The following is a 15651-nucleotide window of genomic DNA, read 5'->3' as shown; positions in this document are numbered from 1 at the left end:
CGAAAAGCACGGGGAAATGGCTTCTTCTTCGGCACCGCCGGCGCTGGCCGAGAGAGCGCACGCCGTGTGCCTGCCGGCGCCCGCGCAGGGGCACATCATCCCCATGCTCGACGTGGCCAGGGTGCTCCACGCCCGCGGCTTCCACGTCACCTTCGTCAACACCGAGTACAACCACGCCCACCTCGTCCGCTCCCGTGGCCCCGCCGCGGTGGCCGGCGTCCCGGGCTTCTGCTTCGCCACCATCCCGGACGGCCTGCCGCCGTCCGACGACGACGACGTCACGCAGGACATCGCGTCGCTGTGCAAGTCCACCACGGAGACCTGCCTCGGGCCATTCCGCCGCCTCCTCGCGGACCTCAACGCAGGCGGCCCGCCCGTGACCTGCGTCGTCTCCGACGTCGTCATGGATTTCTCCATGGAGGCCGCCAGGGAGCTCGGCCTCTCCTATGTCCAGCTGTGGACGGCCAGCGCCATCAGCTTCCTCGGTTACCGCCACTACCGCCTCCTCTTCGCCCGCGGCCTCGCGCCGATCAAAGACGTCGAACAGCTGACGGACGAGTACCTTGACACGCCGGTGGAGGACGTTCCGGGCCTGAGGAACATGAGGTTCAGGGACTTCTCGAGCTTCATACGCAGCCCGGCCCCGGACGACTACATGCTGCATTTCGCGCTCGGGATGACGGAGCGCGCGGCCGGCGCGTCGGCGGTGATCGTCAACACCTTCGACGACCTCGAGGGAGAGGAGGTGGCGGCCATGGAGGCGCTCGGCCTGCCCAAGGTCTACACCATCGGCTCGCTCTCGCTGTTGGCACCGCTCAAGGGCCCGAGTTCCGCCATCAGCATGAGCCTATGGAAGCCGCGGGAGGAGTGCCTGCCGTGGCTCGACGGCAAGGACCCCGGCTCCGTCATGTACTTCAACTTCGGCAGCATCACCGTCATGACCAACGAGCAGCTGGTGGAGTTCGCGTGGGGTCTGGCCAAGAGCGGCAGGCACTTCCTCTGGGTCATCCGCCCGGACCTCGTCAAGGGCGACGCCGCCGTGCTGCCGCTGGAGTTCTCGGACGAGACGGCGGGGCGCGGGCTGGTGGCCTCCTGACGCGCAGCGGCTGGAACTCGACGCTGGAGAGCATGTGCGGCGGTGTGCCCGTCATCAGCTGGCCGTTCTTCGCGGACCAGCAGACCAACTGTCGGTACCAGTGCACCGTATGGGGCGTCGGCATGGAGATCGACGGCAGCGTCCGGCGCGACGCCATCGCGGGCCTTATCACGGAGGTCATGGAGGGGGAGAAGGGGAAGGCGATGAAGAAGAAGGCGCGGGAGTGGAGGGAGAAGGCGGTCGTGGCAACCGATGCCGGCGGCTCGTCTCGCCGCAACTTGGACGAGCTGATCCGCGACGTGCTAGCTCCATCTTTCCACGGCAATCCTGCTAGCTAGTACTGTACCTGCCCTGCTCCATCCATGATGCACGGTCTTTTTTTTGCACCATCGGCGGAGAAATTCGAAAAACAAATGGGAGCGAGTGTGTGTAAGTCGAATTTTTTCTGCCGTTGGATTTGTGATCGAACGGTCCAACAGAACTTCAGTACGACCAAAATCGACTTACACAAGCTCTGTTTTCAATAGATTTTTTTTCTTTCAATCAAAACATAGTTGGGCTGTGAGAGTCTCGACCAAAACTATACCTGCTAGCCGCGAGTAAATTGCAAAAAACCACCACAATTGTGGACTCTAAATCAAAAAATGACCACCATTCATTCTTTTTTGCAAAAACAACCAGGTATTCAGCAATCCTTTTGCAAAAAACACTAACCGATCAATAAGCAGCTTTTAACACAGAATCTGACAGATGGGATCCAGTTGTAAGTGTTGACGTGGCGGTCAAATGTCACACCGTTAGCCTATACTGTTAAGTCGATAGGGGCTTTGACTCGCGCGGCAGCGCCAGGCCGCCAGCCACGGTAGCTGGGCCTGCCCGCACGCGCGCCCACCGGTGCAGCTGGGTCCCCCGAGCCCACCGCCCTCGCCCTGCGCCGCCGTCGGACATGGCGCACCGCCCGCCGCTGCAGCTCCTGCCCGCCATGGACGCTGCTCTGGACGACGCTCGGCTCATCGGAAGCCAACCAGCGCCAGCACTGGACGCGGAGTTCTTATGCTGCTCCACCTCGTGCAAGCTGTGCACGTGCGCCGCCTATATGCTCAAATGGATTAGCAGTAGGCCGGACGCCTCCTTTCCGCCATGGTCGAGCTCCCAAGAGGCCCTCCTCTATCTCCTTGCATTTGATCAAACACCTAGCAGGCAGCGTGGCAAGACGCGGCCGCGCCGCCTGGGTAGTGCGCCACTGGGTCTTCAAGGTCCTTGACAACATCCACGACCACCCCATGCTCCTCAACCTCCCAGATAACGGGCATCGCCGTGCTGGCCGCATACTTCGGCCGAGCTGTCGCTGCCGCCGTGCGCTGTCACCGCCGCGTGGTGGCCACCACCGCGCCGCCTTTGCGTCGGTGCGTCCGAGCCGCCGTGCAGGCCCGAGACCTCGGCTCACGCCCTGGCCATCGTGCTGCTCCGGGCCGCTGCACGCATCTGAGCGCGGGGCTCGCCGTTCGCCATGCGCACGCAGCGCCATCCGAACTCGCTGGTGCACGGGTGCTCCCGGAGGTGGTCAGTGACTCAGGTCGTTCAATCCATCCGCCAGTACATAGCTGGCTAGCCTCCGTATGAATCAATCAAGCAGCTTGTTGTACACCTGTACGTGCGTATGTATTCGCGCGCGAACGACGACGGGTTCCGGCGTTGATGTGGCTCACCTCGACGGCTTCGCTCCACGGCTCGGTGCTCGTCGTCTCCAAGCTCTGGATCTTGCCCAGCTCGGTGCGGCACCCGAGGAACCTCCTGGAGACGCGAGGAAGCAAAGAACGTGGTCCGGGGCTAACCGGAGCTGGAGATCGTGCGGCATAAGATCCACCGGCTTTGACCTCCGACCGAGCCATGGCCGTAGCTATGTGGCTTGCGGACGCGCACAGAAAGAGGAGAGGAAGAGGAAAAGAGGGTGGCGAGCGGCGGGCGCAAGGAGCAGCGGCGGCGGTGCGAGCTGCCCAGACGTGGCGGCGGGGCCGGGCGGCGCGCACGAGGGCGGCGCTGCCGTATCGACCCCATCGGCGGCGGCAACGCTAACTGTAGTGGGGTGGGTCCCAAGTCAACCTAACGGGTGATCCAAACGGTGTGACGAGCGCCGTCTTCATCAGTGCCACGTGGCACCTGACAGTGAGACCTACTCATTAGGTTTTCAATCAAATTGCTTTAATTGACCTATCAGCGTTTTTTGCAAACTGTCAGCACAATAGTGGTGGGTTTTTGCAAAAAAAACGAATGATGGTGGTTTTTTGATTTAGGGTCCGCAATTGTGGTGGTTTTTTGCAATTTACTCGCTACCCGCTTATAACACACAAAGACAAAAAGTCAAAAACACGAAGGAAACACACCTGGTCGAATCACTTGCACGCGATCCAACACACCCTCCCCTAACCCTCTGTCGCCGCTGCAACAGAAGAGATCCCAGGCGGCCGAGGTCGATGATCTTGAATAAAACACAGATCAGAAGAACTCACCCATGTATGTGAAATCTGAAGCTTGAACAAATTACATGTAGAAGAACTAGACGAAAAAAGTATAACAAATTACATGCACAAGTAGAAGAACTTGAATAACAACTTGCATCCTTCAAAATTGAATCAAACTTATAGCAGAAGTTGCACTCATCATGGCAGAACTTGCATTCTTCATAGCAGAACTTGCATCCCTGCGAAATGTGCAATTCCAGTCAAAATAGATAGTAGAACTTGTGTTCTCGATCAAAGTATATATGCACATAGTAGAAACTGAGTAAAAAGGATAAGATGAAATAAGGAGATAAACTGCAGGAAGAAAGAAGGAGAATCTGTTGAAGAAAAGAAAATAGGTCAAGTAAAATTAATGAAGAAACAATCCAAATCAAATTACAGATGACAAAATCAGATTACATAAGTTTTTTCTATAATAGAAAGAATTTAAGCCTACCCCGCAAAAAAAAAGAATTTGAGACTACCTATTATCCTAAAGAAGACAAAATCAAAATACAAAGGTTCTATAGTAGAAAGAATTTGAGGCTCATAATACGTATTACCCTAAAGAAGACAAAAACAAAATACAAAAGTTTTTCTATAGAATTTTAGGCTGCCTATTAACCTAAATAATAACAAACAAAATGTTTGATGAAACTATTCACCCATTTGATTCATGTGAATCGAGCATATTCTCTATTACCCTAAAGAAGAACAAACAAAATACAAAAGGTTGATGAAACTATCTCCATTTGATTCGCGTGAATCGATCATATTCTAAGGGAAATCTCGTGATTTCAATAATCTACTTAGGCGCCTTTTTTAGAATTTCTCTGCGCATTTTCTTTGAAATGTCGCGGCGGGGCGGGGGGTCCCACCTGAGTTCTGAATTTTCGTTTAGAGCATAAGAGGGGCTTTTTGCAGAGCTAGCGTTTATCGCGAGGAGAGGAAGTCACCACAGAATTAAATCAGAGCTTACATTTGCGAGCACATCAGCTGGTGTCTAAAGACCAATGCATTTCTGGCATCCCAGATCTTCCAGAGGAACAGCAATTAGTGTCATGAAGGGTTGCAATGTTCTAGGGAGGCGTTGCTGGACATTGATCTTCAAAATGAGCTTGATGTCAGTGCAGTTTGGCCTGGTGATCTAAATGGAGGAACAGATGTGCGCATGTTCAGTGGATTCAAGACACATAGGACACTTCTCTGAAGCGAGGATGGTTTTCCTGAAAATGAGGAGGTGCTCCTCGCGCAGCTGCTTCAAGAAGATGAGCAGAAATCGCTTCACAAAGATTGAAGTTATTAGCTTCAGTAACGAACATCAGTTTTGGGTTTTGAAGAAGGCAGGAGAAACAACTTTTCAATCCGATGATTTGGTGGGGTGCGCCAGCCCAGGCAGCAGTGCAACGCCTGGGCGACACGCAAGGGCCCCAGCAGCAAGCCACTGTGATGGGCCCTTCCCCATAAAAAATAAATTTAATATCGTTGTGGGCACATGGTCCACATATCAGATATTAAACTGATAAAAACAGATACTACACTTGATCTTAGCCAAAAGGCCGAGAAAGGTATGCTTCTTCTTGGTGGCAAGGGTCTCCTTATATAGCATGTCTTCGCCTCCCTTCCGCTGTGGCTGCGCAAGGTGGAACTAAACGAAATGATAGCTTTTTTTTTTTTTGAGTGCTACGAAATGATAGCTCTGCGCTAGCACCGCGCGACTCTGCTCCGTTCGTTGCTCTGGGAGGCCCCGTTTCGGTCTGTTTGGGCCGTGGTTGAATAAAAGCCCAGGAGAGATGGGCTAGTGAGCTCAGCAAGCAAATGTCCTTCGTCCAGACTTTTTTCTTGCAATTCTCAACAAATATATTTTATTTTATTATTCTAAAAAAGAGAAACGGAAAAATCTAGACACCCATACTATTTATTTTTGAGAAATTTCTTTCAGCCGCCACCACTGGCATCCCCTTTACACTATTTTCTTTTGTTTACATGCTAAAATATGTAGCACCGGTACTACTTCACAGTTAAAACCAGCGACTTTCAAACAATACGAGGCGAGGATGCATACTAGAATGCTCTAGATGTTACCAAATACTTCCTCCGTTCTTAAATATTTATCTTTTTAAACATTCCAAATGGACTATCACATATGGATGTATGTAGACATATATTAGCGTAGATTCACTTATTTCGGTGTTCTCCCTCCTCTAACGTGTCATTAGCTCACCACATAATTTCTACTACTTATGAAGGATTGTCATATAAGCAAATGCTTATGAAGAGTTCACGTGGTTATGTTCACTAGAAAATAATTAGTTGGTGGTATTATTATTGCACATCAAGAGATAATTGCACTTGACAAAGTTGCCTGCCTTGTGGAAAACACAAGACTGCTACAAATGGTTCGGAGCCAAAACCATGGTGAAAAGATGCTCATGTTCGACAGGAGAAGCTATGCTCCTGTCAATTCCGCAACCACGACAATGGTGACTCTACTGTCTTCATTTCACTTGACGCTCGAAGCTGACCCCGGATTTAGGAAAACCTAACAAGTCAGTAGTTAGCCGTCTGCTCCTGCTTCAGTGCCCTCCAGCCGATATCTCGCCTGAAGAATCCTTCCGGCCAGTCGACGACATCCACCGCATCGTACGCTCTCGACCTCGCTTCTTCGATGTCCTTGCCCTTCGCAGTGACGCCAAGAACTCGGCCTCCGACAGCTACAAGGTTGCCGTCTCCATCCAAAGCTGTTCCAGCATGGAATATCTTGACAGCCGGAGAAACCTGCTCGGCCTTGTCCATGTTTTTTATTACGGTGCCTTTCTTATAAGAGCCAGGGTATCCTTCGCTCGCCATCACAACCACCATCGCGATTTCAGGCGACCAGGTTAGCGAAACCTTGCCCAGTTCGCCTCTGCATGCGGATAGCAGGACTTGTGCAAGATCAGACTCCAATCTCATCATCAAAACCTGACACAAAGGAAAGGAATTAATAAATTATTGCAGTACAGCCAGAATTTGCTGGAAAAACAAAATGTAAACAGGTAAACTAGGAGAATTAAGAAACATACTAAAAATGCGGTAAGACATTATGTTGTGTACTTCAGAAGCACGATAGCTCATGTGATAATTTTCAAAAAATCGCATCAGCTATCAAATATTTATAAATGCCTACCAAACTTAACAACGGCATATTGGACTGAACTGTGAGTTTAAAGTTGCATCATTAATTTAAAAATCATATGCCTAAGCAGACAGCTAAAAATTGAAGATCCCACAAATGTCAGCAAAATTGACTGAACTTCTGGAATTACATGAAACAATAGAACAGCAAGAGGTGGCACAGATAATTGAAGAAATAAATAGCAAGCAAGTTCCAAAAGAAGAAAGCTTGAGCAGTGAACAAAAGCAGGCTGCACTGCTTCTGTGTCGCAAGTAAATGAACATGAGAATAAGACACAAAGTTCAGATGGCATTTCTAAGGCACTCACTCTGTTACAAATATACATTATTTTGGACATGAGCACATTCTACAAGATGTACCTCTGAATGCCGATTTCTCATGTCATAGACTAGAATATGTTACTAAAAAATCACTTAACCAACAAGCTCTAAAGCATGAGAACTTTATTAAGGCATCACTAAAGAAAGTATGAAGAGAACTTCATTAGGGCAAGTATGAGGACAAACCCCGTTAGGAAGGAGTTCAACAACATTGCATTCTATTGTGATATTGTCCAGCCTCATCAAGAATATTTTGATCATACTGTGACTAAAAAAAATGTAATGCTTGAATTGGGAAATATAAATATCTAAAGAGAAACTGACAGATAATCACTAACCTGGCATTCTGGGTCCCCAAATCGCACATTATATTCAATAAGCTTAGGCAGCCCAGATTTCTTCTCTATCATAAGCCCGGCATATAACACACCAACAAACTTGCATCCTTCAGCAGCCATACCTTTAACAGTTGGAATAATTATAGTTTCCATGATCACGCTCTTAAGCTCTTCGGTCACTATTGGCGCAGGGGAGTATGCACCCATGCCACCCGTGTTTGGACCAGTATCACCATCTCCAACTCTTTTGTGATCCTGTGCTGATTCAAGTGGCAAAGCATTTTCTCCATCTACTAATGCAAAGAAAGAGGCTTCTTCGCCCTCCAGATACTCCTCAATGACGACCCGTGAACCAGCAGAACCAAATGACTCGTCAACCATCATAGAGTTAATTGCTTCGAAGGCCTCATCCAAAGTCATAGCAACAACGACGCCCTTTCCAGCTGCCAATCCATCAGCTTTGACAACAATAGGGGCCCCTTGATTCTTGATGTACTCTTTAGCTTTTGCAGGATCCGTGAATGTGCGATACTACATCATAGAGAGAAGAGTACTGGTATTAGCTTCAATTGTATGCCTTAACATCTGAATCTACAGTAAGTATCAACAAAGAGGAGTATCAATTTCACTGTTTTCTGCTAAAGTGATTTCACAGTCCTTTTCTGCAGTAATAAGATGACTTCATTTCAAAAAGCAATCTGCCTTTAGAGGGATATCAAATTATCAACAATGACTTATGAACTATGGTTGGAAATAATGCAGTCACACAATGTTTGTCCAGCAGAAAGTAACAGTTCATTGCATAGCTTCTGTATACTTAGTAGCAGCAAATCGGCACAAAATAAACACGGTTAACAGCATTGCCTCAGGACGAACGAAATATTAATGCCTAAAACAATGTAACATTTCTCTTATGCAGGCATCTCGTGAAAACAAACCCCTGTGGACCCTGGAAAATGTAGTACTTAACACAAATGTAAACTGAATTACCTGAGCAGTCGGGATATTACACTTATCACACAGTCTCTTCATAAAGTCCTTTGACCCCTCTAATGCTGCAGCCTCTGATGAAGGACCAAACGTCGGTATCCCAGCTTTGACAAGGTCATTCGCAAGACCCGCAACGAGAGGACCTTCAGGACCCACTACCACCATTCCCACTCCCCTCTTGCGGCAGAACGATACAACAGCATCACTACTGGAAATGTCTAGGTCCGATATACAGATCGCATCCCTGGACTGAGCAATGCCAGCATTGCCAGGGGCGCATAAAACTGTCCCGCAAGAAGGCGAACGGGTCAAAGCATAACAGAGCGCATGCTCCCTTCCTCCACCACCAATGACGAGTACAGTTATCCTCCCTTCTGAAGAACAGAACAAGACAAAAAATTAGAACACTGGTGCTGCAATTTACATCAAACTGGCTGCTGGTGTTAACTAGAAGAAAGGTTTTGGGCAATGCATTTCGTCTCACGGCACATTAGAAATTGAGGTTTCATAACATAGAAAAGCATCATTCTTGTAACACCATGGAGTTGTTGAAGAAATCACACCTAACTGACCAAAAATGTAATTTACCTACCAGCAACAACGGTCCCGTCCTCCGGCGAAGCTTTCGGGATTGAGCGCCATCTTTCTGAATTCCGGACAGACAGATGAGAATGGCAGGCGACGTGTTGCACTGCATTATTGGAGACATTGCTACTCCATGCCCGAGAAACGGGCCAAGACACCGAAGGCTTCCAGCCGCCGCACAGATGATTACTATCCAGGCCAGGCCCCGTGGCAAGCTTGAGATGCCCCCTGATGCTGTAAGCCGCACAAGCCATCGGGGCCGGCCCTGAGATAGAGCAAAAAGGGCGCCCGCCCAAGGCCTTGTTCTGAGCTTAGGGAGCTAGTTGGCGGCGAGCTGGACAGCGGCGAGGTCGAGCTGGGGGCGGCGAGACGGGATGGACGGGGGCGGCGGCGTCGATTATCTGGCGAAAGATGGCCGCCGGCGGAGCACGTGGTCGGGGGCGGGGACGGGGGGGAGAAACGGCGGCTGAAAGGAGGAGGCGGCTAGGGTTGTCGTCGCGGTTTTGTTCGGTCAGGCCTGGGAGCCGGATCCAGTGACTTGCCTCTGCCAAGTCACGCTGCATCTTACCCATCTACCATCCATTCAACATCCAACGGACAACGCTAGTCAAGGAATATGTCACCTGCCGGACAGCTAACGGGGCATGAGCACAAATAGCTTTTTTTTCTTTAGAAGAGCACAAAGTTAGATTTTTTTTGTGTGTGTGGGTGGGGGGGGGGGGTATAATTAAGCTTTATTGATCATAGTCCACATGAAGTGGTATAAAAAAATATCATAGAGATGGATGAACCATAGATGTCGCCGTGATCAAGAGCACAAAGTTAGTTGGATCCGACGATCAGCTAATGGGCTGTCCATGTGTTAGGAAAACTGGGTGTTCTTTTTGCAGGGTAGGAAAACAAGATGTTGGTAGTAAGGTTTCTGAATTTTAGGGCGAAGTACCCCGGATTGTATTTTGCGTGTTATTTCGGATGAAATTCCTGTTTTATATCTTAATAAATAAAGAAGTAAGGTTGATGCCAAAAAACACTTGCCTCAGTTAAAAAACCAGCAAACTTACATTTTTTCAGGCATCGAGCGCAGCACCGACCTTCGGTAAAAAATGGTTCAACCTTGGGATTGCTAAGGCATTCGACAACAGAACATCAACTGATAGTTTTCAATAAAAAAAGATTCAGACTTGGGATTGCTCAGGAATTCGACAACAGACCAATGTCCTGTACTGAATCATCAATAGTGAAATTCAGTTTGGAACCACCCAACAATGCGCATTCTGCACTTAGCAGTAATGGAAAACAACAGTCTATATGTTATACGAAATCAACAACACATAAATTCCGACTTACTGTAGTACTCTACAGCTATGCTTAATCAGTCTTGAATTCAGTAGCACTTGTCATTAGAAGTAAGGACCACTTAAAACTTAAATTTGAACTCAGCAAATAATTTATTTTTAGCAACAAGTGGTGGCACTGAACAATCATTCAAGTAAGAACAGACAAGCCATTTCACTCGTACACTTAGCCCACAAAATACTATGGTTAGGCGCCAAAATACAAAAGTTGTCCTTGTCCAAAAGACTAGCTACCCCGTCCAAAATACTATCTAGATATTAGAACAAAACAATGATATTGTACTCTTTGAAAGCCACATTTCTCCTTCTTTGATATCACCCCTGCCCAAAGTACTCTTTGAATGCATTCATGATATCAAGCAAGAGAAAGATCCACAAAGAGTTTTTGCGCCTATAAGTTGGAGATCTCGAAGGCATATGATAGGGTGGATTGAAACTTCTTGGAACAAGTGGTGCAAAAGTTGGGTTTCCCTCGTCCATGGGTAGACTGAATAATGTCTTATGTCAAGTTGGTGAGATATTCTCTGAAATCTAATGGGACCATCTTGGATTCATTTGTATCGTCCTCTGGTTTACGGCAAGACGATCCATTACCCTCCCTTTTTTATTCCTATCTGTCGCTGACGGACTTTCTGCTCTTCTTAAGGCAAACTTGTTTAACTTATGTTTGTACTCAGATATTGTTGATTCCGCTGACTCGTCTATGATCGAGCTCTTGTATTCGAGCCCTCGAGGCCCCTGGCTTGTAATATGATGCTTGTATGACTTATTTTATTTGTAGAATTGTGTTGTGATATCTTCCCGTGAATCCCTGATCTTGATCGTACACGTTTGCGTGTATGATTAGTGTACGATTGAATCGAGGGCGTCACAAGTTGGTATCAGAGCCGACTGCCTGTAGGAATCCCCCTTCCACACTCCTTGGCCGAAGTTGAGTCTAGTCGTTACAAAACTTTTACTAACATGGATGTGCGCCTTACGGGCCCACGTTGGCATTGGGTGGTATTAGGATCTTTTACTCCTCGTCTATACTCTGGGACTCTGATCTCTCTCCTATTCAGGTTAAATGATTTTGCTAAAAGGACTAATTTTAGGTTCTCGAAAATACTTTTTCCCGGGGAGCCCCTCACTCCAGATGATCGCTTGCTTCACCAGAAGATATTAAAGATACTCTTCGATCATTCCCGAGACCCTTGTGCCCTCTGATTTTTCAATACCCTAATACCGATATATCCATATGGATAACGGCATACACTTGCCATTCATACAATCATTTTCCGTTGCTCTTGTTATTCCAAGATGCCCCGAAATACTCTCCGTTGTCCCGAGAATCCTTTGAGTTTACTGCCTTGCAGTCCTTTACCGCATGAATACCCCCTACGGATAATTCCTCGCACTTATCGAGTATCTGTTCATCCCTAGTTGTTCGTATGCTTCATAAGATACTCGAAAATACTATCCGATCTTCCGAGGATCCTCTCCAAACTATTGCTCTGCAAATACTTGTCTGCTTGCATTATGGATGCTTCCCATATGTCTAGCGATATTCATTAGTATCCTTTGACACCGTCATTTTGATCCTATTGATTCAACATGTGAGCGAATGCGCGCAAACGTCAATTCATCCTTTTAAATTATCTTTCCGGCTCAGTTGTCATTTTGAACATGAGCTGGACCTCGACCAATCAAATTGCCGACGATTGTACCTCTAATACTATTCAACTTATCCATCCCTATTCAGAGCATTGCTTCTGATCCCTTGTCTTGGAATCATAATTCATGTGAAATTGAGCTTTGAGTTAGTCAGTTGTTTCTATCATCTGATCCCCTTGCATTCTTTCTTCTTCTGGTAGAGTACTGATACTCACATCAGCTCCGTTGTGGATCGTCAGATCCATTGTTGGATTTCATCCGACATCGTCCTTAATATTCAATAACCTTGTGAGCCTTTCCACAGGTATATAATGCCTTTGGTAAATTGTATCCTCTGCCTTGTCAACCATGCTCTACTTTCGAGCTTGTGTTATTTACTCCCGAAGTTTGTGATATATGTTCCTAAGATACCCGATGGTTTGAACTAATGCCTCCCCTAATCTGTGCAAACCCGAAAGATTTCACAGGTCATACTTATCTGGTATTGCACCAGGTAAAACTTTCAACAACTAATGTCATTTTCAAAATACGAGAGGTAAATGAAAGGTTATGCGTTGAACAAGTGGGAGTCGACCTTGAACCCTGTGTTCATGCCCATGGAAACGATGTATACCTTATCATGGAAGCTTCTCTTAAAATAATTATCCACTTGTTATAAGTTCATCTTGTATCTGTGGATATGGTTCCGACCATGTTTCCCCTTGATTCCATTTGTCGTGCAAGTTTGAGCACTTGTCTTCTGCAGAGCATTACCCTATTCCAACCTCTACTATGACTTGTCGTCGAGTATTACACCCTGGTATCTCGAGATTATCATGGAACTACATACTTCTTATGAGTTATTCATCAAGTGCTACATTCTCACTGATTCCAATTTTTCACGGGCTCTGAGTTATTAAACACTCAAAGACACCGATAACTGACTGAAGTCTGTACCGCGATTAAACAAATCATGGTAACCTTCATGACTTATGAGTTTGAACTCGATCACATCATTCCTAGCCTGCTTGGCTATATTCTTGTCATGCTGATTTTAACTGTGCTACCTGGTCCTTCTTCCTAGAGCAAAAATTTTGAGGTGAGCTAATCTTACGTCGATCTTCCTCGTCATAACAATTGTCCTTGAATGACAAGCTTGATTTCAAGTTTGTGTCGTACCTATGGTTTCAATAACTTCTCGCTTCATCATTCCGTTAACTTGATGTCATCGCCGATCGGTTACATCTTCTTGAAACCTCTCGACAAAATGTGTCGTGATCATCATCAACATTTTGACCCCTTCCAAGATATCAATTGAATTCATGATGAGAAGTACCCTCCTTGCCCTCGATGGTTTGTGTTATCATCGACCACTTTATTGCCTTCTATTCAACACAAACTTGTTCGTGTTTCTAGCAACCCTATTGCTTTCAAGTTAATGGTCGATATTTCATTCTTAGACTATTGCTTGTTGAATCACCTTTCTAACATTGATCATGCTACCTAAGACCATATTCTGGGTCCACTTTTCAACCAATGCTTAATTGTGTATGTTTTTCTCGAGCATACATCCTTATATCATTTGATCCGACAAATGTTATCTCCTTGTTCACATAAGTGTGGAAATCCATCTTTTGAAAATCTCAATGAATTGTCGTTGAGTTCATCAGCCACCTCTTCATCCTCTCCTTGGTTTTAATGATGAACTCTTGTTTCGGAACTCGCTTCCATAGTACATTTCCCGAGAATCTTACAATGTCATCTCGTCAATTGTGTTGTACCTTTTCTTCTCAGGCATCCCGAGTCTGAGGCATCCTGGCACCAATCAGATCTGAATCTCGGTTAGATATGATGGTCGGAACATATTTCCAAGAATTATTACATTGGTCCTTATATATCGGTAAGGTGATGTCATGCCTATCACACCTGGCCAGAGGACTTGTTGTTATAGATTCCTTTTCAGCAAAGTTATCCCTTCTTCCATGAGGCAATTGTAAGACCTATTCTTCAAGTTATTCCTGATGGATCCTTTGTGTCTCCAAAGTCTGATCTTCACCTGTTGACCATGTCAATGCTATCTCGAAGCATGTATGTGGTACTCCGATTTTCAACAAGAACATTTGAAGCCCAGATGCTAAATGTTTCCTGCTCAAATATCCAAACACCGCTGCATGGGTAAAGTCATGAAATTTCGCTCACCTTACCTAAAGAGTTTTCTACATTATATCCTGACATGGATATCGTGCTCTGCTTGTCCTTGGGAAGGATATACCCCTGAAATATGTGTTTAAACACATTTTCCTTTCCATTCTTCCGTTTAATATGATAATCATATTTTTCCTTTCCATTGTTTTGTTTAACCTTCTTGTAATCTGACTTAGCTGAGAAGTAGTAATTGTCTGCGTATACAAACACCTCGGTGTACCATCATGTCTGGTGTAACCTTGATACTATTGTTGATGACATTCCGGTAACCACCGATGGATGAGAACTTTGCCTATTGGTCCGCCTAGTTCAACGAGCAGGAAAATGGTTCTCTTTGTCCCTCGCCCTTGGTATCGATGTTGTTGCCGACATAACCGATAGGCTATCCTCTGACACGCCTTGCTTACATGATCGTGCAAGACGTCACCGCCCTTCCTACTTTTAACCCACATGGTGGGCCCATAACCCACAGTTCCACATGATCGAAACCTGACTCTCTTGTACACCTTGTTGACAAAGTTATCCCTTGCTCTTGGTTTCGTAGGTAATTCGCGAGCCACCTTCCTAGGGATCTATTCTGGTATCAGACCCAATACTTATTCTCGTTGCTCTAGATCCCTTTCACACTTGGTTTCAGGCATCGAACGATTGCCTACTCGCTCGAAACTTCTCATGGTACCTACTTACTTTGCTCTCGATATTGTCTTAAGTTTCCATTCGAGAGTTACTTTCCGCCACCTTCATCGATGTTAACGACCAGATAGTCAACCTTGCAGCGATCCATTCTCCCAGAATAACCACCCTTTATTCTTTTGTAAGTGCGGCGGAGTTCCCGAAGAAAGGATGATGACTTCATCATGAGGATCTAAAGCAGAAAAATGAAGAATTCAATGTAATGGATCGACCTCTTCGAGAAGAGCAACCAAGACCAAGAAGAATCGTTAGAATATCATAATCTATTCTCCCCCTTACTCCCCTCTTAAATCTCAGGACGAGATTTCTTGTAGTGGATGAGAATTGTGACGCCCGGATAATTAGACTACAGTAATTCCTGGCTAATGATGCCACGTCACCTCGGTTACTGTTGCTAATCTCACGATAGTTCAAAACAGATTCAAATTCAAAATTTAATTTAAGTTAAAAAATTAAAGTTTTCAAAAGTCAAAACTAAAATGTCCTTACTGTGACAAATAATTCATAAGATATATTGGTGGAGAAACCAAGTCCTTATAAAATGCACTAAACAAATTAAATCAGTAGTTAAAACCATTAATTAAATGCCTTTTATATTTTGTAAAATGCTAAACTATATTATTTTAGGATGAAACTTTTTGTGGTTGTGACATAATTTGTAACATCAATTTAGGAGCCACTTTGGTATTTTATTAAAACTAAAACAATTAGGAGCAAAAGAAGAGAAACATAAGAAAAAGTAAAGAAAACAAAACAAA

General features: G+C 46.0%; 1 protein-coding gene, 1 non-coding gene and 1 pseudogene across 2 annotated transcripts; 1 reads left to right on the top strand and 2 right to left on the bottom strand.

Moving 5' to 3' along the window:
- On the top strand, window positions 1-1702 carry LOC119287643 (annotated as a pseudogene).
- A 3271-nt stretch (window positions 1703-4973) lies between these two features.
- LOC119290100 lies at window positions 4974-5169 on the bottom strand. The gene has a single exon (XR_005141705.1). It is a non-coding gene; the product is annotated as a U2 spliceosomal RNA (small nuclear RNA).
- Window positions 5170-5883: 714 nt separating this feature from the next.
- LOC119287642 (phosphoribosylamine--glycine ligase-like) lies at window positions 5884-9506 on the bottom strand. The gene is made up of 4 exons (XM_037567220.1): window positions 9016-9506; window positions 8424-8797; window positions 7434-7964; window positions 5884-6561 (listed from the first exon to the last, which is right to left on the bottom strand). Exons 1-4 carry the CDS (start codon window positions 9260-9262, stop codon window positions 6148-6150), a joined length of 1566 nt encoding a protein of 521 aa, XP_037423117.1. The 5' UTR covers window positions 9263-9506; the 3' UTR covers window positions 5884-6147.
- Between the last annotated feature and the right edge of the window lie 6145 nt (window positions 9507-15651).

Source organism: Triticum dicoccoides, chromosome 4A (genome assembly GCF_002162155.2).
Source record: "Triticum dicoccoides isolate Atlit2015 ecotype Zavitan chromosome 4A, WEW_v2.0, whole genome shotgun sequence".
In the NCBI taxonomy this organism is placed as follows: domain Eukaryota; kingdom Viridiplantae; phylum Streptophyta; class Magnoliopsida; order Poales; family Poaceae; genus Triticum; species Triticum dicoccoides.
This window is presented reverse-complemented; position numbering and strand designations above follow the sequence as displayed.

Coding starts and splice junctions, on each gene's coding strand:
- LOC119287642 (XM_037567220.1), bottom strand. CDS start 9,262: ATGGCTTGTGCGGCTTACAGCATCAGGGGGCATCTCAAGCTTGCCACG. Junction 7,965..8,423: donor GTAATATCCCGACTGCTCAG/GTAATTCAGTTT, acceptor TCTATGATGTAG/TATCGCACATTCACGGATCC. Junction 6,562..7,433: donor TTGGGGACCCAGAATGCCAG/GTTAGTGATTAT, acceptor CCTTTGTGTCAG/GTTTTGATGATGAGATTGGA.